Source organism: Streptopelia decaocto (genome assembly GCF_964273445.1).
Source record: "Streptopelia decaocto genome assembly, chromosome: 1".
NCBI lineage: Eukaryota > Metazoa > Chordata > Aves > Columbiformes > Columbidae > Streptopelia > Streptopelia decaocto.
Genome location: NC_138663.1, coordinates 189,756,744 through 189,778,486, shown reverse-complemented (window position 1 = coordinate 189,778,486; position 21,743 = coordinate 189,756,744). Strand labels below are relative to the sequence as shown.

The following is a 21,743-nucleotide window of genomic DNA, read 5'->3' as shown; positions in this document are numbered from 1 at the left end:
CCACAGCAAAGCACCAAACTGGAGGCACTCAGATGTTGCACATACAGGAAATGGGTGGAACTGGCACAATGTCTTTGAGCAAGGTGAAAACAGCTACCTTGATTGTTGAAAGAAACTTTTTGACTATTCCTTGTTCATCTCTTCCATTGATTACAATAATCTCATCCTGTGGCCAACTCTATTTCTCCTTTCATGCTAAACCAAATGTGCAACTTTTTGAGTTTCTTCATGCACTTCCTACTGCTTTGTCTCCTACTTCTTTGTTTTTTTTTTTTCCATTGAGCTTTGAGATTGTGTTCACCATGCATGTGATCATGTGATGTTTGGATGTGGAAGTGGGGTAGACACTCTGTTTAGATAGCAGGACTCCATTGATGTGGAAATGCCTCAGAGAGCTCTTCATAGCTGTTTGCAGTAGCAGAACTGCTCACAGTAGCAGTTCATTGGAGCCAGACACTTGTGATGACGTGCTGCATCCAGTGAGCTCAGTGTTATTAAAAGTCTTACAATATCCCAGCAGATGAGGAAGGGTTTTGTCTGAAGTGTGTCCCTTTGAGTTTGGTCTGGGAGATCAAGAATGACTCTCAGACTGCAAAGAGTGAAAAGCTATAGATTCTCATGGAAAAAAAAAAAATCTTGGATGTTCTAGAGCAACTATGTGTGCATAAATCATGCCACCCAGAGCTTAGCCAGGAACCAAGGCTTACAGAGCATTTTCTACTTACAATAGCAATCCAGCTGTGCTTGAAAAGCTATGGAAGAACAGCAGCAATGAAGAAACCTTAGAAAAGCTGTGAAAAAGTGAAGCAAAGAGTTTGTTTCTCTAATTTCCCTTCCCGAATAGGGACCAGAGGGAATTAATCAATGCAAGGTAACCTTTTTTAGATGAACTACACAACATGAAGACAAGGAATACCAAGGAGAGCCACTAGGTTTTACTGCTAAAACTTTCCATGTAACACATGCAGAGACCATGCCTTGGTTCATTTCTGGATACGTTTTTTTAAAAAGGGCTGCTTGCCAAAGACTTCAAACAAAACCTGCAGTTCTGTCACAAGGACCCATTATTAGCATCTTCCTCCAGGGAGGAATTTATTTGCTGTTGACTGGAAGTTGCTTTGACATTTCAGCCACTCCTCTTCCGCTGTCTCCAAAATGCATGGCACACAAGGAGAATGAGGTCTGGTCATTAGACAGCTCCTTCTGCACCCTGCGAGCAGGCAAGACTTCAACCATAGCCATGGCTAAACTCCTTCTGGAAAATAACAGGTCCTTATCATATTTTGTTCTTCATTACCCTTTTGGAATAGACTGTGTGTTCCCGTGCCTGAAAATATTTCCATTTCCTCCTTTAAATCCCTCCTTGTGTCTCATTTTTCATGTGCTTTCCTATGATAGTCGCCCTAGGAAGCTGTTTGCTCCCATCTTTGCCTCAATCTTTAAGCACACAGAGGTGACCAACTAAACAGATCGAATGCCTCACTGGGATCCAGCCCATTCCCATGCACTGGAACAGTGCCATGAACACCTGTTGTACTTTCTAAATAATACAACAGCAGGAGAAAATGCAGTCCCAGGCCTGATTTTTGGTCACACGCAAAGCTCTATTTACTCTGCAGTCTGTGAAAGGGCTCTAACATTAGAGTAATTACAGTTTATATCCATTTTCACATGCAGAAGATGGAAGCAGCCACCTGGGAAAGGAGACCTATATCCCTGGAGTCCTTAGATCACAAAAAGCACTTCAGTGTCCTTAGAAATGACAGGCCTAGAATAAGGTAGGCTTTAAAATCTATTTCTTCAGCCATTGTTGCCACAAACCCAACTAGTGTGAAAAAACAGATGCTATGACAGTAGCATGGCGTTGTGCATATTTGCCTGAACTCCTCCATAGCACACTCAATCAACCATACCAAATCAGTCACATGTCTAACCCAGGGATCTAGGGCATCCTTCAGGAAAACACCTTGATTTAAAGGTTTTATCTGATGGAGAATCCCCCATGCCCCTTGGTAATTTAATTTCATTGGCTTTCCCACATTAGACACCAACAGATGACAGGCCTACTCATCCTTCAGAAGTGCCCGCATCTCCCCACAGCCCAACTTGGACTAGACACAACATTTGGACAGTTAATTCAGCTGGGATGAATCCCACCATACTGTTTCTGACTGAGATGTCTCTTAAAGTCTTCTTCTGTAATTTGAATTCATTTGGCCCTCTAAACTTTTTATTGTAAGAAAAGACCTGGTCATTGAATAATCTAGGACCACATCTATGAATAAACTCTCTAATGAGAGTAAATTGTTTAATACTCATAGGAAAAAACCAAAACAAAACAAAAGAAAAAACCACCACCACCACCAAAAAAAAAAAAAAACAAAAAACAAACAACCAAAAAAACCAAACCAAAACCAAACAAAAAACAAAATAGAGGAAATCGTGCAATGTCACAAAACAAAGCAAAGATGGCCTGGAAACCTGCCCCTGTGCTCCTGACGTGTCCCAAGATACTACAGACCAGCTCTAAAAAGCAGATATGATGAATCCCACTAACATACTCTCCTGACTTGTCATTTACCTGGATATGACTGCACGCAGGTATAAGTACAGCTCTACATCTCAACAAACAAATACCAAGTATGGAAGCTGGAAGTTATTTGCATGTATGCAGCTCTTCAAATCTGAACAATATAACGATACTGGCTTCTTCACTGTTACATGATAGCATCTTAAAGTGTCTTTTCAACTCATACTGTCACATGGAAACATTATCTCCTTCTAGGAATCTTACCTTATTTTTGCCTTCTATTACAGCTGTTCTCTCAGTGATGCTCTGGATCCTGTTTCCTATGTTGCTGTCAGCTTTCAGGACAAAAGATCCATTGGTATAAGAGCAAAAGCCATGCCTGAAGACAACAAAAATTGAAGTTTTATTGATTCGGTGATAGACTGAAACATTCACCACATAAGACAAAACGATTCTTCTGGAAACAGTGTTCAGTCAGAGAAACTGTAGGTGCTGTGTTGACCAGGCAGGTATAATTACTTTTCATAAAATCTCGAGGTTTGGAGCCCTATGTTTGGATTCACTTCCACAGCCTGTCCTTGAATATTAGCTTTCTGGAGTCAGTGTTAACATTTAACCCACTGTGGACTGGGAGTTCAGAATTTGGAATCTGAGCCTAATTATAGGGCTATGCAAGACCAACATCTCATTTCCGGTGCTACTGCTTTCAGACATTGTCATGATTCAGACTTGGCTTCAAAAATGAGTTCATATTATTTTCAGCATTAAAATCAAGACAAGTTATATTTTTTCAAGATCCATTCCATTATGTATTGGATGATGTTTCACTATGTGCAGGATTTTTTTGTTATAATGAAAAATGATGCAAGTTCTCATTTTTGAATGTTTTCTTCAGTTCATTTACAAAATGGCAAAATATCAGTACTAGGATTCAATGATTACAGGACACACAGTAACAACAGTAATCCTGCAAATTCACAAAACAATGTTAAACAAAACTATATCTAATTGTCAAAGGGTTTTAAATGTTCATTTAATCTGAAAAAATCAAAGTCATGTTAATGAATGGAAATCTCAGGGAAAAATGTTTTTGCCTTATGCAACAAATTGGCTTCTAATCAGAACATTCAGGTGTGGTCATGGTAGAGCTAATTTGTTTCCCAAAGCCTAATTTGGTACACATGGAAACAAACATATTGGAACGCTTCTTAAATGCTGTCTGTTCCTATTCTTCTTTGAGGATATCTAGTTTTGCATTTCATCCAAAATTTACTTGTTGCTTGTTCAATTCCAGCTTCAACAGAGGAGCTTAACCCCTCAGCAAGGTCAAGCTCTTTCAAATATATGTTCCTTTGATCTTCCATGGATTTGAAAGATAATGACTGTAGTATCTGCAGTCAAATAGTTCTGACATGTATATCAGCTCTTTGGAAAAATGAACTTTAAAGCCCAGTGACTGGATAACAGCGTGTGATGCAATCATGACCAAAGAATGAGGTTCATTTCCCTTCAGCTAACTATGCAGTTTGCTTAAACTTTGTGCTGTTTATAATATCAATGGTACACTAACTTTGCATGCTTGTTTTTAATTGTGCAGCTTTGTGTCAAGCTGGCCAGTGTCTTATCAGATATTACAGCTTAAAGAAATGGTGATATGTAAACTAATTTGGGCTGTAATCATTAGCACAGATATATGACTGTCTGCCCAAATTTCTTGACATGCATTGAGAGGCTCAGTGAGCCTGACAGTGTTCAAGAAGAGACTGGACAACGCCCTCAGATGCATGGTATGAACTGTGGGTTGTCATACATAGGGACAGAAGTTGTACTCAATGATCCTTGTCAGTCCCTTCCAACTCAGGACATTCTATGATTCTACGAAAAAGTCAAAAAACAGGAGCAGGCCAAGGTCATTCATACATGTAGTGTGGACAGGGAGCAATAAGATGACAGTCAGCATGGCTTCACCAAGGGGAAGTCATGCTTGACCAACCTCATAGCCTTTTATGAGGCCATAACGAGGTAGATAGATGATTGCAAAACAGTGGATGTGGTCTACCTTGACTTCAGTAAAGCATTTGACACAGTCTGACACAGCATCCTTGCTGTGTGGTCTGGACAATTGGGTAGTGAGGTGGACTGTGAACTGGCTGAAGGGAAGAAGCCAGAGAGTCGTGGTCAGTGGGGCAGAGTCTAGTTGGAGGCCTGTATTGAGTGAAGTGCCTCAGGGGTCAGTACTGGGACCAATATTATGCAATATATTCATTGATTACTTGGATGAAGGAATAGAGTGAACTGTCAACAAGTTTGCTGATGACACCAAGCTGGGAGGAGTGGCTGCCATCCAGCGAGACCTGGACAGGCTGGAGAGTTGGGTGGGGAAAAATTTAATGAAATATAACAAGGCCAAGTGTAGAGTCTTGCGTCTGGGTAGGAACAACCCAGGTTCCAGTATAAGTTGGGGAATGACGAATTAGAGAGCAGTGTAGGGGAAAGGGACCTGGGGGTCCTGGTGGACAGCAGGACGACCAGTACTGTGCCCTTGTGGCCAGGAAGGCCAATGGCATCCTGGGGTGTATTAGAAGGGGGGTGGTTAGTAGGTTGAGAGAGGTTCTCCTTCCCCTCTACTCTGCCCTGGTGAGACCACACCTGGAATATTGTGTCCAGTTCTGGGCCCCTCAGTTCAAGAAGGACAGGGAACTGCTGGAGAGAGTCCAGCACAGAGCAACGAAGATGATTAAGGGAGTGGAGCATCTCCCTTACGAGGAAAGGCTGAGGGAGCTGGTTTTCTTTAGTTTGGAGGAGACTGAGGGGTGACCTCATTAATGTTTATAAATATGTAAAGAGTGAGTGTCACGAGGATGGAGCCAGGCTCTTCTTGGTGACAACCAGTGGTAGGACGAGGGGCAATGGATACAAACTGGAACACAGGAGGTTCCACTTAAATATGAGAAGAAACTTCTCAGTGAGGGTGACAGAACACTGGAACAGGCTGCCCAGGGAGGTTGTGGAGTCTCCTTCTCTGGAGACATTCAAAACCTGCCTGGACATCTTCCTGTGTAACCTCACCTAGGTGTTCCTGCGCCAGCAGGGAGATTGGACTAGATGATCTTTATAGGTCCCTTCCAATTTCTGACATTCTGTGATTCTTTGATTCTAAGAAAGCCCTTTCTTCCCGACTCTGGTTTAAAAGACAACTTCTAATACATGACTGTTGAAGCCAGAGTGGATGAAAGACAGCTGCATTGAGACTGGTGATGCATTCAGATGTGAAAAACTGCTTAAAATTGTTCAGAAAGGTAGATGCCATTTACTTTACACATTTAAGGCTCTAAGAAGTTTGATTCTGCAACAAGACTAGGCTACAGAAGGCATGATAATGCTGGTAAGCTGATAACATTTCCATGCCATAGCACATATCTGAACTTATTTCATGATGCCAGTACTGTGAGCACACAAACAGGCGGTATCAAAAGCACATACTTGTGACTGGATATTCTGGTGATCTCTGAATAGGAAGACGGAGAACCCAAAATCTCACGTCATTCATAATATATCTATTTTTTTTAATATTTATCCTTTCAAACAGATGAAAACCAGCACCTTTCCCCACAGAATGAATTTATGTTTCTTCGTTACAAGGCTGAAAATCTGTGCTCTTTACTATAGAAAACCTTACAGAAACATGTTTTTTAAAGGACAGAAAGAAGGTGCAATGCATGTTCAGAAACTGCTTGTGCAGCTCTGAAAGACATCTCCAGTCTCCTTTCTTGCAGCTCTGGAGCCTCCAGGCTTAGTTATTATTACACTCTTCCTCACGATTCCTTGAAAAAGACTGTATACATTTAGATTGCAATTTCTTAGCAATGAGGACAGTGTTATGTCTTTGTTGATGGTTAGCACAATGGGGTGCTGATTACTCATTAATACCATAATACAAACCACCATCATAATTACAATAACATCACAATAACAAGAAAAACACATGTAAAACACTAGATGAAATATTAGCCCTGGAGGCACATATATATGAACTCTACTGACTTCACGTACCATACTATCTCCGAACTGCCAATTACAATGTTAATGCAATTACAGTAGAAAATTGAATACACTTAATAGTTGTTGTCCATGGTTTTAATAAAAAAGGAGTCACAATCAAGCTAGGATTACATTAATCAACAGGCCGCAGTGCACAGCGGGAGATGTGAGCACTGTCGTACGCGTCACTTCGGCTCCACAGTCTGCTGGACCGGCAAAGGTTTATAATCAGTTGCAGCACAGCTGCCAAAGTCTAGGGCAAGACTCAGACTCATCCCTTTGGATGTAGAACCAGATGCTTCATCTCTTCAGCTGCCAAATGCTCTCACTTTAACCTCAAATACACTAACACAGCCTTGGGCAGGGGTGTCAAACTCATTTTCACCAGGGCCCTAGGGACAGAGAACACAAGCCACGTCCAGTCTCCTGATCTGGTTACTCAGGTTAGTACTCAGTCACCCTTCCTCTTGCTGCCAGTGGTTAAGCCAGCAGCATCAGGTAGAGATGGGGAGGGGACAAATGGTAGTAATTAAGAGTCCTGTCTCCTAACCTGACTTCAACTTCTAACAAGAGGCATTTTGCAACAGAAAGGGAGAAGGTTCCACTGAACTTAGATGTAGTCATCAAGCCAAATGTTTGTGTTAAGTACAAATACTTGGAAAGAGAGAAAAACGAAAATACAAAAAATTTACTCTGGCTGGGATCAAAATACACAATAATCTTCCTGTTAAGTCAATTGATGTTTCATTGCATGTGTCCTCAGATGACATCAGCTACATATTTTTATGCTTTTGTAAAGAAATTACAAGTTACTTCAAACTATCCACGCAGTAAAATAGCAAGGGTACCCTTTTTCTAGCAAGAATTGCATGTGTTTGCAGGGAAATCCCACTGAATTTTGGATATCTGAATCTTACTCCACATATCTCTGGCATGCATGAATTCCTGAAATGTTTTGTTGTGGGATGAACCTCATTGCTTTGCATCTTCAGGAAAGCTCAGAGCAGGGTTACCGTCAGGTTAATGAAAAAGCACACAGTGTGCACAGAGATTGATAAACAAGCTAATATCTGCCAGCACATTTCTAAGCACTTCTTACACCTGTTTCCCTGCAGATCCTTTCGTGTCCCTAGTTTGTGGGTGCAATTACGCACGTGTAGAGATCCTATATAAAAATGCTAAGGAGGTATGTGTACAAATGTATGTTTATAAACATTATACAATCTCAGAGCAAGGCAACCAGACTCTACTGTCTTAGTCAAGTACTAGGAGAAAGAGAGCAGTGAGGTTTCTCACCCCTAAGCAGTTTTTTTCCATGTGCCTGCGTGCGTGCTTGCATGTGCGTTGCCTCTGTGCACACGCACGCACCCGCACACACAGGCACGCTTCGCCCTCTGAGTCAAAAGCCTGAGAGATAGGCTATTCCTTTGTAAAAACAGAAGCTGTTAACTTCCCTGCAGGTTTTGAGAAGCCCAGCATGGGGGAAAGGAGGGGTGAGACAGCTCTGCTGGTGCTGGGGGAAGCCTGCAGCACGCCCTGCCTGTCCGGCTGCCTGCAGCGCGGGGTGAGCTCCGCCAGCAGACCTGCTTGCTGCCCTTAGCTTTCGGAATTTACACTTCTTTGGAAAGGCTAGGGGGAGATTTATGCAACCAGAAGTAAGTTCATCTTTGTAAAAGATCTGCGATGTGCGGAGCTGGCACTGGTTGGTGGGGGCCCTAGAGTAGTGGCCTGGGGGAGGGGAGCCAGCCTGCTTCTCAAGAATACATCAAGCCCTTGAGGAAGCAGAGTGTGCCATGTTTGAAGATGCAAAGATAATCACAGTGCTGGGAACCGTCTTGTGTAGCGGAGGAAGCGAAACAACAAGAGGAAAGCAGCTTATGCTCCTGATTTCGCACAGGAAGCTAACAGCACCTCCTGCCAAAGTGAGATAAGAAAACTCCCATGGCCTATTCTGGACAAGGCCATGGTTATCAACCTTAGCTTCACACTGTCCTAACTCTGCTCCACAGCCTGCTCCCTTTCCTAATGAGTTTTAGAGCCCTCACCTCTATTAGCATACAGCATGCCAAGCACAACAGTGTGGTATATTTATAACTATCGACAGGGAAAATTTTCCAGGGTAAGAGTGTACTTCATGTCATCTTGATATATTTCACTGAAATCAAACTGCAAACCAGCTCCAAGATAAAGTCTTGCCTATGAAACTACTGATCTCAGAAGACAAGTAGTTTTGTTGTCATCCTGGTGATTTACAGTAAAGAGTAGGAGCTAAGGTAAAGGATTTTTCTACTTATATACAGGACAGACTTGGCACTCCATACGACAGACAGTCCTAAATGAAAGCCCTAGACCCAGCTTGTGTCCAGACACATCTTCTTCCCCACTCTGGAGACAGTTCTTTAATTTGCAGTTCAAGTAGTACTGTGACAAATACCAGCAGAAGAGCCTCCATCCCCAAAACAGTTGAAAAAAATACTCATCTTCTGTCCTCTCAAAATCTCAGCTCCTCCCTCCCAAGCCCTCCTGCATGATGCCAGAGGCTATTGCAATCTTTCCTTCCTGTAACATCCCATTCCACTAAGACCAGCCCTCAGGAATCCAAGACCCTAGATGTAGGAGAGAAAGTCTGGAGAAAGGAAGACTTTCCCTTGGTTGAGGAGGATCAGGTTAGAGATTGTTTAGGCAAACTGGACATCCATAAATCCATGGACCCTGATGGGATGCACCCACGAGTGCTGAGAGAGCTGGCAGATGTTATTGCTAAGTTGCTCTCCATCGTCTTTGAAAGGTTGTGGAGAAAAGGAAAGGTGACTGAGAACTGGAAGAAAGCCAGCATCACTCTAGTCTTCAAAAAGGGCAAGAAAAATGACACAGGAGACTACAGGCCAGTCAGCCTCACCTCCATCCCTGGAAAGGTGATGGAACAACTCATTCTGGACATCATCTCCCAGCATGTGGAGGAAAATAAGATTATCAGGAGTAGTCAGCATGGGTTCACCAAGACGAAATAATGTTTGACCAATCTGATAGCCTTCTATGACTGGCTGAGTAGATGAGGGGAGAGCAGTGGTTGTTGTCTACCTAGGCTTCAGCAAGGCTTTTGACACTGTCTCTCATAACATCCTCCTAAGTAAGCTCAGGAAGTGTGGACTGGATTAAGGCATGGTGAGATAGATCGATAACTGGCTGGATTGCTGAGCTCAGAGGGTTATGATCAATGGTGCAGAGTCTGGGTGGAGGCCTGTAGTTGGTGGGGTTCCCTAGAGGTCAGTATTAGGTCCAGTCTTGTTCAACCTGTTCATCAGTGACCTGGGTGAAGGGACTGAGTGCACCCTCAACAAGTTTGCTGATGATACCAAGCTGGGAGGAAGGGCAGATACACCAGAGGTTGTGCTGCCATTCAGCGAGACCTGGACAGACTGAAGGACTGGGCAGAGAGGATCCCAATGAAGCTCAACAAGGGCAAGTGCAAGGTCCTGCAGCTGGGGAGAAATAACCCCAGGCACCAGTACAGGTTAGGGGCGGACCTGCTGGAAAGCAGCATTGCAGAGAGGGACCTGGGAGTTCTGGTTGACAACAAGTTGACCATAAGTCAGCAATGTGTCCTTGTGGCCAATGGTATCCTGGGATGCATCACGAAGAGTGTGGCCAGCAAGTTGAGGGAGGTTATCCTCCCACTCTACTCTGCCCTGTTGAGGATGCATCTGGAGTACTGAATCCAGTTCTGGGCTCCCCAGTCTAAGAAGGACAAGGAACTACTGGAGGGAGTCCAGTGGCGGGCTACAGAAATGATCACAGGTCTGGAGCATCTTTCTTATGAGGAGAGACTGAGAGAGCTGGGTCCGTTCAGCCTGGAGAAGAGAAAGCTGAGAGGAGATCTTATTTATGCTTATAAATATCTCAAGGGTGGGTGTCAAGAGGATGGGACCAGACTCTTTTCAGTGGTACCCAACAATAGGATGAGAGGCAACGGGAACAGACAGAAGCACAGGAGGTTCCATCTAAACATGAAGAGAAACTTCTTTACTTTGAGGGTGACAGAGCACTGGAACAGACTGCTCAGAGAGGTTGTGGAGTTTCCTTTCCTGGAGGCATTCAAAACCTGTCTGGACGCGATCCTGCTCAATTTGCTCTAGGTGAACCTGCTTTAGCAGGTGGGTTGATTAGATGATCTCCAGAGGTCCCTTCCAACCCCAACCATTCTGTGATTCAGTTCTCTAAGAATTCCTCTTGAAAAAGCCACCGGCAGCCTCAATCACACTCTTGTTTACTGAGGTAGTATTTGGCAATTGCACCAGTACTAGGAGAAAGAGGAAGCCATCATGTCATGGATGGTGACCATTTTTGAGAGTGATTAATGGCAAGCACAATATTTTTCTCAGCATCTATCTTTTTTTTAGGGCAGCGGTCAATCCCTGGAAGCATCAGGGCAATGTTATTACAAATTCAACTTGGGCTGACTCATGTCTTTCAAGAGGCAGTGGTGACAACACTAACTTTAAGACAGGAACTCTGGAAATTCCTGGAATTGTAAAGAATATATAGGAACTGTTTTCCACTTGGAAGTTATTGAAGAAATCTGAGTGAAATGGCCCTTGCCTGCTCTGTCCCTCGGCGTCCAGCACCATGCAATTGCTAGTGCAGGGCTGGTGTAGCCACGTGTCCTGGGCAATACTGAGTCACTTTGAGGCAGGAAACTGTGAGGGAGAATAGTAGCAGGGAGCATGTTCAGGTTGTAAAATGTGCTTAGGGGGGGTGGAGGGGGAGAACTTGTGCTGGCTCCCTGCCAGCGTGCTCCACGAGCTTTGGCTGTACCACTATAATGTACTCATGCAGTAAGGAGCTATGGTCCAAGTGTTCCCTTTTTAGGTCAAAAATCTTTGGTTAGAGGTCAAAATGCTGGCCCCACTGCGTTCAGTGGCAAAGCTGCAGTCAGATGGGAGTTCATCCCAGGCATCTTCCCTGATACACATGCTCACACAGAGTAGGTGAGTTAGTAGAGCTAGGAGGAAATCTTCTGCAAATAGTAGGAGCTGGATGCAGTTTACATCATAAATTGCAGTTTGTTTATTTATATTTATTTAGGAGCTTAGCAAGGAATGCCAAACAAGCAGTCCAGGTGAGAGTGGTGCAGATTCCTCCTCTGCATGTCTCATTCTTCAACCCTTCACCTCTCTGCTCTCGCTGTCACTGGTCCCTACTGCTGTCCACTGCAGTGTCAACATTTTGCTACCAAGAACAGATGGGATATCACTAACCCATCTCACTTCAAACATGCTCACAACTCTCAAAGAGTAGCAATTCTCCATCACCACTCCTCAACCTCTGCCTCCATAGTGGGAGTATCTTGTGACCAAGGACACTATTAGCTGTGCTGAAAAGTTATTCACTGATGAGTTGCAGGGTTGCTGGAGGATTCTCATTGGCCTCTGCATTAGGCTGGGTTGGGGCCCTGGTGGACTGCTCAGTTTACAGATTGGGGATTGAGTTGTTTTCTTTTTTGTAGGATGATCTGTGTCCCCATTGAGGGGGATACTTAGAGGGAAAGCACATTCTGTAGGGGAGATCCCCGACATTCTCAATGTCTCATCCTCCTGGTGAGCATCTTTGAAAATAGTAGAGGATATGGCAATCATGGTGTTGCTGCATATCACCATGGCTCTACGGAAAAAGAAATTGTTTGAAAGCGGCACACTGTCTTTCCCACTATTGTCTACATTCAACCAAATGAATGAATGGTGTTTCCCTTTCACAGTCATCCTTTCCAAACATTATGGCTTGTCCTGAACTACCCCAGTATGCTACCACATAAAGCTGATTGATCTGAATTATCTCAAAAGAAGCAGCAGGATCAACAGGAGTCTAACCTAACCCACTTTTCAACCCTTCATCAACCCGTGCTCACATTTCCACAGGAAAAAAATCACTTCTACAGTTGCACACTTGAACACCCTGCAACACCAGCTATTCACAACAAAACATTCACATGACTGAAGCTAAGGGTCACCAAAAACACATTTTACTTCCAACTTCTATGCCAGTATTTGAGACCCCTGGCCATCAGGGAACCTAACAGCATTTGAAAGTAATTCTTCAATTTTTTGCACATCCTGAGTTGACCTGAAATTTTCTTACCTTGAGTTGGTTATCATATAACTATATTTTGCTTCTTGACCCTCTATTTCCCATTTCACACTGCTTAGCATTCCTCATAGACACACAACACCATCACGATTCAGTCAATCCTTCCTTCATTTCTCCTTGTCTGCCTCCTTTCCCTTCCTCCTTTGCTGGACTATAATCACTCTCATCTTCCATGTGGTCACTGTGACTCAGCCTTCACTTTATCTCTCTGAGAGCATCAACCATGCCCTCCACAGAGGAAATGAATGTTGGCTGGAACTACAGACTTAATCACTCAAGGTTTCCACAAGCACCTAGAACTTCTTGCTGGAAAAAGCCATTTGATTTTAATAGTCTGTGTTGTGCTGAAAGGAAGAGGTGTTTTCTGATTTGATTGAGCAGTCAGAAACCTAAAGAGAAAGACCATGAAACTTCTACATACAATGTCCACACTTACTCTGTTTCTTCTATTTCCAAATAAGTTTCCTCTATATAAAGTCAGAGATGTTGTTCAGACACTTCCAGCATAAGTTATTTTCCATGCACAAGTCACTCCTAACAGCTCACTTCTAGGCATAACCTCACATCTATAAACTTCAAGATCCAGGTACTCCCAACACCTTCCTTCTCATAATGCTGAAATTTTCTCTGCTGTCCTGTCTGGATCCTTTTGGCTCTAGAACGGAGTAATTCTTTACTAATCTATTAACACAGTCATTAATATTCCCTGTCTTGTTGACAAGCTGGAAGCATGACTAACACCCTTTTCATTTTCTAGTGATCAGCAGAGGAGATGAAAGAGCTCTTGCTGCATTGAGGTTGTGTTTTTCAAGATGGTTTGTTTTTAGCTTCACTGCAAGTATGGGTCTGAGAGCAACTGCAGGCTGACTGGAGTGAGGGACTGGAAGTGCAGGCAGAAAACAAGGAAAGGATGAGAAAGAATGAAGGGAAACATTTTTAAGGAGAGAGGGGAGTTGATTAGAGGGAAACAGGAAGAGAAAATACTGACAGATGTGGACATAAGACCAAAGATCCATCTACCCCATATCCTGTCTCAACAATGACCATAAGCAGATGGTTGGGGATGAGTAAGAGCAGGACTAACTTCAGATACTTCCTCCTACTACTCCCCCAGTCACCAATTATTATCAGCTCAAGAGCTTCCCACAACAGAGGTCATTTCTATACTTCAGCAGATTTCTCTTCCAAGACTTTATGCAAATTTTACAAATGCCCTGGCAAGGAGCTTCACAGATCTGCTACCCACTGCATGAAGAGTCATTTCCTTTTTCTGTTTGGAATTTCACTCCTCCTGGCTTCATTGAATGGCCCCTGCTTTCTAAGCTGGAAAAGACACATAAAACTCGTCTTCAGACATGTGTCCTTTACGGCTCTGCAGATCTCTATCATGTAGCCCCCAAGTCACCTCTTTTTTGGTCTGCAGAGCCTTGACCTCCCTCCTCACTTGTCCCTGACACATTCCTCTCATTCCCTGAAATTCCTTTGATTCTTTTTGTCGCCTCTCCTGGTGTGTCTCCCAGTTTGGCTGCATCCTTTGAGATGAAAGGGTCAAAAATGCTCATAGAATAAAAGATGTCAGTCATTTATGGATTTATGTGGAGTTATTGTGGCATTTTCTATTTTGTTCTTTATTTCTTTCCTGGTAATTTCTAACATTTTATTTGCTTTTTGAGCTGATCATGATTGTGATCAATTTCATAGACCCTTTTATCACAATGCTCAGATCTCTCTTTGTGGTAGCAATGATCAGCCAACAGCTTTTCCACATGTACAGACTTTTTGCCCTTACATTTTACGTGTGAAAGTCAGCTTGTTATTTCCTGTGTACATCATGCACATTTATCTTCAGTGAATTTCATCTGCCGCTTTATCACTCAGATACCCAGATTCAGATAGTTCTGCATTTCTTTGCAATCAGCTCTCATCCTTACAAATCTGAATAACTTCATATCATCAGCAAACTCTGTCACCTCCTTACCACCTTTTCCAGGTTATTTCTGAACATGTTGACAAGTACAGACCCCAGCACCATCTCCCGAAAAACTTCACTGGTTGCCTCCCTACCCTGCAAGAACTGGCTGCTCCCTCTTAACCTCTGTGTTCTATTTTTTAACTGAATATTTTTTTCTGAGCGTGACCTTACCCCATACGCCGTGTCTGTTCAAAGCCTTCTGCAAATGCTTTTTGAAAGGCGTACACGTAAAAGGAAAAAGGATGCTAACTAAAGTTTGTATATTTTTGTAAAAGGTGTACTCAATCCAGTAATAGTACTCCATTTGTAATCACTCCTAAGCACACACAGAGTTTGACCTGGTGCCTTCCTTTGGCCAAGAGCCCCTGCTAGTACAGGAGCAAGTTTCTGGCTACAGGCTGGGACGTCCCACAGGCTCGGGCACCGCCAGCGTGCGGGGCCTCACTCACGACGTGCAATCCCCATGTACAGCTTTGTCACACGCTTTAGATTCTATGGGCTGGGCAACAGTGAGTAAAAAACTGAAAAATAATGTCTAAACATGTCCATGACCCTTATTTGCTCTTCCTTAAGACTAGGTGTCAGACTGTCCCTAGTAAAGCCAAGAGACCACCCTGTGAAGGAACCAGGAGAAAAAAAAAAAAAAAAAAAAAAGAAAAAAAGAAAGGACAGCAAATGCAAAAAAAGTAGGAGAGCGAGGATTAGAAGTGTGATACTAACCAAAGAACCCCTGACCACCCGGATGTTACTGTAGCTCTTATATTTTAGGTTTGATCAATGACCAATGAAAAAGATTACTTGGGCAACATAATGCATTTTGGTTTAAAACATTTCCTATTAAACCTGAAAAACTTTGAGTTAAAGTGATTTGAAAACTAGCAATATCAAAATCTGAAAGCTTAAGCTTCTAGTTCAGCTAAGACTCAAAATCAAATCATTTACAGCTTGCAGAATAAATTCATCAGTGTGTTACCTTGAGGACACATTCAATGTACAGCATGTATTTATCAAGCTTATCCATATGCATATGACAGGTCCGATTCATATGGTATTTTGTAAATAAGGTATTTTAAAAATGTAAAAAAATTCCAGACTACTGACTGAGAACAAGGATATGGTCCTCCTAGCTGTTTGCAGAGGATAGAAGGTGTTCACAAGCAAGCATTGACTTTTGGCTTACAGAGGAAATACAGAATGAGATGCTTTAGCAAATTGCTCAAGCTGAAGCAGATCAGATGCTATTGCACTTCTCTCTTTCTTTTGGCTTCAAATTCTCTGCCAGTCCAAGCTGCTGCAATGTACATCTGTCTGTTTCTCTGCATTTTTTAAAAAATATGTGAAAAACCCAGGGTCGGATTTTTTTATTTATGCTAATCTATTTCCCCAACTGTAGGAAAATAAGGGAATAGCTAGCATATTCTTTGATGTACCCATTTTAAGTACCTTTACATTACTAGATCACTGTAAAAGGATTTTCTTGTAGTAGAGAGTGGAAGGCACAAATGCCACCAGCCAGATCCTCAGCCAGTGTGAATTTAGAGCTGAGGATCTGGCCACATGTCAAATTAAACAAAGGCATTTTTGAACTACCTGTTTATTAATGGCATCTGACCTACTTTTACCAGCTCTAAGGACTCAGACTTCCCTTTCCCGAAAATAGAAGGTGGCATGGGGAACAAAAACAGTCACCGTGGACAAACTAATGGGCATCAATGTTTGCAGACATCCACAATTAAATTCAGGTGGTTCAGTACATTTCTAATTAAGTATAATTAACATTTGTTCTTTACTTGTTCATTTTACATACCTCACTGATGTTCCAAATCTGGTTTCCCCTGATAATCTATCCAAGCACATCCTAATGATTCTGCCTTTCAATCCCTTATTAAGACACTGACATAAAAAATGCAGAAATGCAATTAGACCGCTGTGCACACATGGCCTGCCTCCTCTTTCACCAAAGCTGGTGGGAGTCTGGCCATGCACTTTCATTATGGTATTTTCAGGTTTTCTGTATCTCTGCAGAAGATAGTAATCTGACCTTAGGTTTGAGGCTAAACAAAACTGATAGCTAAAGGAGAGACGGAGGTGGCAAGGTGGTGGGAGAGTTAGAACACCCAAGGTAAAAATTCAGTGTTATACCTGTTTGCAGTTTCTGAATGGCCAATCAGTCAAATCTTGGGCAGAGAGTGATGAAGACGTCTCTTGAACTGCCCGCATGGAAATGTCCAGAGAGAGAAACTGCCCCCAAATGACACTGAACAACCGCTGAGGAAACCAGTGCTTTCACTGAACAATATCAATATCCCACGTGCCTTTCTTGGCAATCTCTGCCAGACCAGTTTAAGATAAACACAAATCTGCTGAAGAGATTCATGTCAAGAACCATTAACATCAAGCACATTCCCACCGTGCAGATGCTCATTCTTCAGCCTCAGAGCTGGTGAGTTTTAGGTGGAGCCCAGCCCAGCTGGCTCCAAAGACAAGCCCTGCCGCTGGCTGCCCCTCTGCTGACAACCCAGCCTGAGGAAAAAGTGGCCAGAAAGAACAACTCCAGGGTGGTAGACAAGGGGCCAAAGAGGCTGATGGCTACTGCAGGGTAAGTGTCCCTCATGCTGTCTTCTGCTGTATCCACTGAGCGACTGGGGACTGCCCAGCCTGGGAATGTATGTGACTGCTGCAGAGCAACAGATTAAGTTGGAGTAAGATAGCACAGAAAAAGAAGTTTCTTGATCAGTTAAGACAGACCAGTATTTATTTTTTTAAATATCATTTTATTTTAACTCTCACTGAATCTTCAACTGTCTTTTGCCTGTTATCTCTGAATTTACCAGTTTTTCGTAAGCTTCAAAAAAAAATCCCAAACATTACTTTTTTCCCCAGACAGTTTTTCTTGACTTTGCTGAGCTTCATTGCTGGGGTGAACATCAGAAGAGATTATTTCCATCTATCCATCTAGTTATCTGGCTACCTAACAGAAGGTTATTTGATGGCAATAGAGTTGCTTTAAGCAAAGTAATTTCAGCAGAAAATGAAGAACAGGGAATATTAATGACGTTGGTCTCTCCACATTCCAAAAAGTCAAGTTTGTGGAGCAATTTTACAGCTTTTTTTTTTTTTAATTTGCTACCAGGAAACTATGAAAACTGTTTAATTTGGCTGACCTCCTGTTATTGGCCTGAATGATATAGAGATGAGAGTTATGCAAATTTATTGTACTAACCACAAAGCATTAAAATACATCTGCATATTATTTAAAAGCAACGGAATCCACCAAAGTATTTTTAGATTTTTGAAACAGAAATACTGACTGGAACAGAAATTGAAGTAAGCAGCCAGATAACCTAATGGTTTTTATTAAGGACCCCATAGGCAACAGTGCTTCAAAAATAGAACCATCTAATTTATGCACTATGCATCATTCCCCATCTTGCAGTGATACTACTCAAGTGATGTGAAGTTAAGCACAACTTGGAGCAAACAGATCTGTGCACTGCAAGGTCTTTGGAGCAACAGCGTCTTTTTACTCAAAGTGTGTGCTTTGTCCCGTAGCTTTCTGAGAATCCCTATGGCCATACGCTGGATAATGGTTGTCTGTAAGGGTTTATCAGCTTAAGGTAGAAGGTGCATCTGTGCACAGAAGCAGGCAATCCTCAGCTACAAACAGAGCAACATTTTGGCCTTGGAAACTTAACATTGGACAGCTAAATCCAAAGAAATGCTGTAATGGCAGAATAAGATAGATTTTTTTATGCACTGTACAAGGTATACACACTTTAAATCTGTTGCTTAGGCAAACGTCCCCTCATACGATGGGGTAAGCATAGTGAAATAGGTGGAATTAAGGGGTTCTCCAGTTCTTCATGGAGAACACCTGAACTTGCACAGACATCAGCCTGAGCAAAGGCCTGCCAGCTGCTGAGGTATTCCACTCTGCTCCCTTCCCAGAGCTGGAGACAAAATGTAATTATTCAGGTATTTCTGTCTTTCTGTTATAGTTAATTGACATAATATTACTCAGAGGGAAGTCATTCCACTCCTCTTAGGCAAAGCATGAAAAATGGTGCTCTCCAGACTACTTCTTCAATGAGCATTTAAAGGAGAAGGAAGGGGAGGGGGTTAAAGAGAATTGTCACAGAACAATTATGAAGGCAATTTGGAAACAAGTCTGGAAACAACCTTGTAACAGAGCCAAAAGCTGATTCAAATTGTTACATTTCTCCTTTGATCACCTGCTCAAATACACTTCTAATTAGCATTTAATTGAGTCTATAGTTTAGCACATTATTAAACACCTGGTTGTGGATATTAATTTCTGTTTCTCATGACATGCTTTCTTGTGCCATAGTGCGGATCTGTGCTTGTTTACAGAAGGAAATATTTGACAATGGACAAGCACCACCTCAGCTACCAAAGAAGAACCAACTCTTTTATCAGTGCTGCACCATGATTTCAATCCAGAGCATGCACAGATGTACAAAGACTTGAAAGAAACTAAAAGACTGAAAATTTTCATGCATGCCTTTCACAAGGTTTCTCTACCTAAAAGATGTTGTGTTTTCTCTTACACCTTGAACCTGTAAGCAAAAATAAATTAATACTTTGAATTTTGTAACTTGTCCTTCGAAGGTAACATAAAGGAAATGTAGCCCTCACCTGTCTTCAAAATGGAGAATTTCAGGTTATACCTATTCCAGCAAAACAAGAGATTTCTAGTGCCACCTCTTGGTGACAATGGCACAGAAAGCCAACCATTAGCATAATCCCAAAGCGAGGCATAATTGGAAACATTATGTGTGCTTCTAGAAAGTGCTGACTACTCTTTCACTGATCACAAGGCATTTGCAAGCACCCTTAATTTGAAATACGATGTTTGACCTATTTAATTGAATGAGGTGTCTTGTGTCCCTGCAGTCAAGCATGTGCTTAAATGTTTGGCTGGACTGTCACTAAAACACAAATCTGTTAAAACGTTGAAGAAGTTAAATCCTATGTAAAATTATTAATTACGACTGAAAGAGAGAAATGTTAGTTCCTAAACTTTTGTTAGGCTTTTAAATAACTTTGTGGTGCAGCAATCCAAATACCTTGCATGTTTAAACCTCCAACAGTAGCTTAATGCTAATGCCATTGTAGAGGTTGAGTGTTAATCATTAAGATTGTGTCAGATTTCATGATTCAGGAAGAGCCTTGGACAAATGAGTCAACGCACAAACTCGTAAGAAACAGAGTTCCAAAGAAAGCTTAAATATAAAAGAGGATTAGTTAACTGCCACATCAGCATCAAGTAAGCTTTTATGGTGCCATTTATATTTTACCCTGTCTAAATATCTTCTGCGGAATACTGGGCACATTTGTCTTGCTGAACTGAATCTATGAATCAATGTATGATAAGAGAGATTTTACTTTTATAATGGAAGAAGTCTTTAAGATTATTTCTGTTGGATTTCAAAAGGAGCCACACTGCAGAATCACCGTGCATGGACGAATGCATGGAAATCTCCATGAGAAAATATGTGAACTTTGCAAGACATTGCCTGCAAGATTTCCCTCATAAAAATTAAAAAGCAATTATCACCTCTGGATGTTGCATGCATGAATAGTAGTGAACTGTAAACAAACCTAAACGGTAAAACAAAACAACAACTCTACCCTCCATTTTCAAATAATTATGCAGAAAAAAATTGCATTGTGCCTACGTGTTTACTAAAAAATACATTGATTAAAAGTATACAAACTATTAACTAAGCAGTGGTCATGGCAAGTTTTATTCTTGTACAGAAGTAAATATTTAAATGTAATATTAAGGAAAGACATGCTAAATAGAAGTAAGGAGGCTGTCCTACCTTGTTTTAGAATGGTTTTGTCTACAGGGATACCACATCCACGTAATTTTAGGCTGAGGAATACCATACACGGTGCATGTCAGCACTTGTTTGCTGCCCAGTAAATACAGATTGGGATCAAGGAGTGATGACACAGCATTTTCGTATATCTGGGGCTTCACTGTAAAAGGTAAAAATTGCAAACCAGTTTAAACAACCTCATTTCCAATGTATTGCACCATCATGAAAATACTACATTCCTGCAGAGTGAGTAATAAGAAAAATCCCCAGGAGAACCAAGAAAAACAGCAGGTCTAAGTCAGGTCAGATGAGAGGTTAGTAACATGTTCAAGTCATCAAGAACAAGTATGTGACCGTGGAAGACAGAAACCCTTCTAATGAAAACCAGTGTCTGTGCTGATTCAAAGATGTGTCTGTCGCCCTGCATATGGGCCTTGGATTTGGACCTATGACAGTCAGTAAAAACCCACTATAACTTGAACTGTGCAAGATCACCGAAAATCTAGTTCAATGAAAAGTTAGCATTTACATGTTCAGGAGAAGCATGGGAATACGCTGTAAATTTACCATTTACTGTAAGAGTGACTGTAAGATTCTTAGACAAGTTCCACTGTCGTATGCTCAAAATTATAGTGTAGTTTCCAGCATCTTCCTCAGCAACATCCTTGATGATTAATGAATAGTCTTTAACCATGTATCGGGCACATTTTTCAGCAGCAGGTAGCCCATCTTTTAACCTGTTTAAAAGAATTCCAGAAATCAAAATTTTGAGAAATAATGTTGCTTTAACTGCCTGTGTTATTTTGTTTCACAACATTTCTTGACCTTTGGGCAAAGATTGAATCTACAACCTGAGATCCTGTTTACCAGAGGGTTATCCTTCCCTTACAGTAAGATTGCTGATAAATACAAATTATAAATACTTTATAAATTTGTATACTTATCTTTTCAAAGCAATCTGGAGAATACCATTCTATATATTAAAATTGATAAGGATCTGACAGGGTTCTATAACATTTGAGAGTAGCTGAAAATTGCAACTCTTTCTGAAGATCCCAGTTTTTCATGCTTGTGCCACCATTTAGTCTAGAAAACAACCATTTTGTCTAGGACTCATTCACACAAATGAAGGTTGTGTCATCCAGCACTGACCCTTTATTTATGACCTCAGAATACATCCTGGGACAAAGTATTACAGTAGCCTAAGCAC

The 21,743-nt window shown here is 41.8% G+C and overlaps 2 protein-coding genes across 3 annotated transcripts in view; one reads left to right on the top strand and one right to left on the bottom strand.

Moving 5' to 3' along the window:
* POMP (proteasome maturation protein) overlaps nucleotides 1-21,743 on the top strand; it is a 138,661-nt gene that overhangs the window by 31,521 nt on the left and 85,397 nt on the right. The gene's annotated exons all lie outside the window — the stretch shown is intronic.
* Nucleotides 1-21,743, bottom strand: part of FLT1 (fms related receptor tyrosine kinase 1) — a 118,135-nt gene that overhangs the window by 56,272 nt on the left and 40,120 nt on the right. For both annotated transcript variants that reach the window (XM_082043209.1, XM_082043210.1), the window contains exons 9-11: nucleotides 21,101-21,270; nucleotides 20,534-20,693; nucleotides 2,795-2,909 (exon numbers count right to left, since the gene is read on the bottom strand). In XM_082043209.1, the coding sequence (XP_081899335.1) occupies nucleotides 2,795-2,909; nucleotides 20,534-20,693; nucleotides 21,101-21,270 (445 nt within the window). The remainder of the gene's footprint in view (nucleotides 1-2,794; nucleotides 2,910-20,533; nucleotides 20,694-21,100; nucleotides 21,271-21,743) is intronic.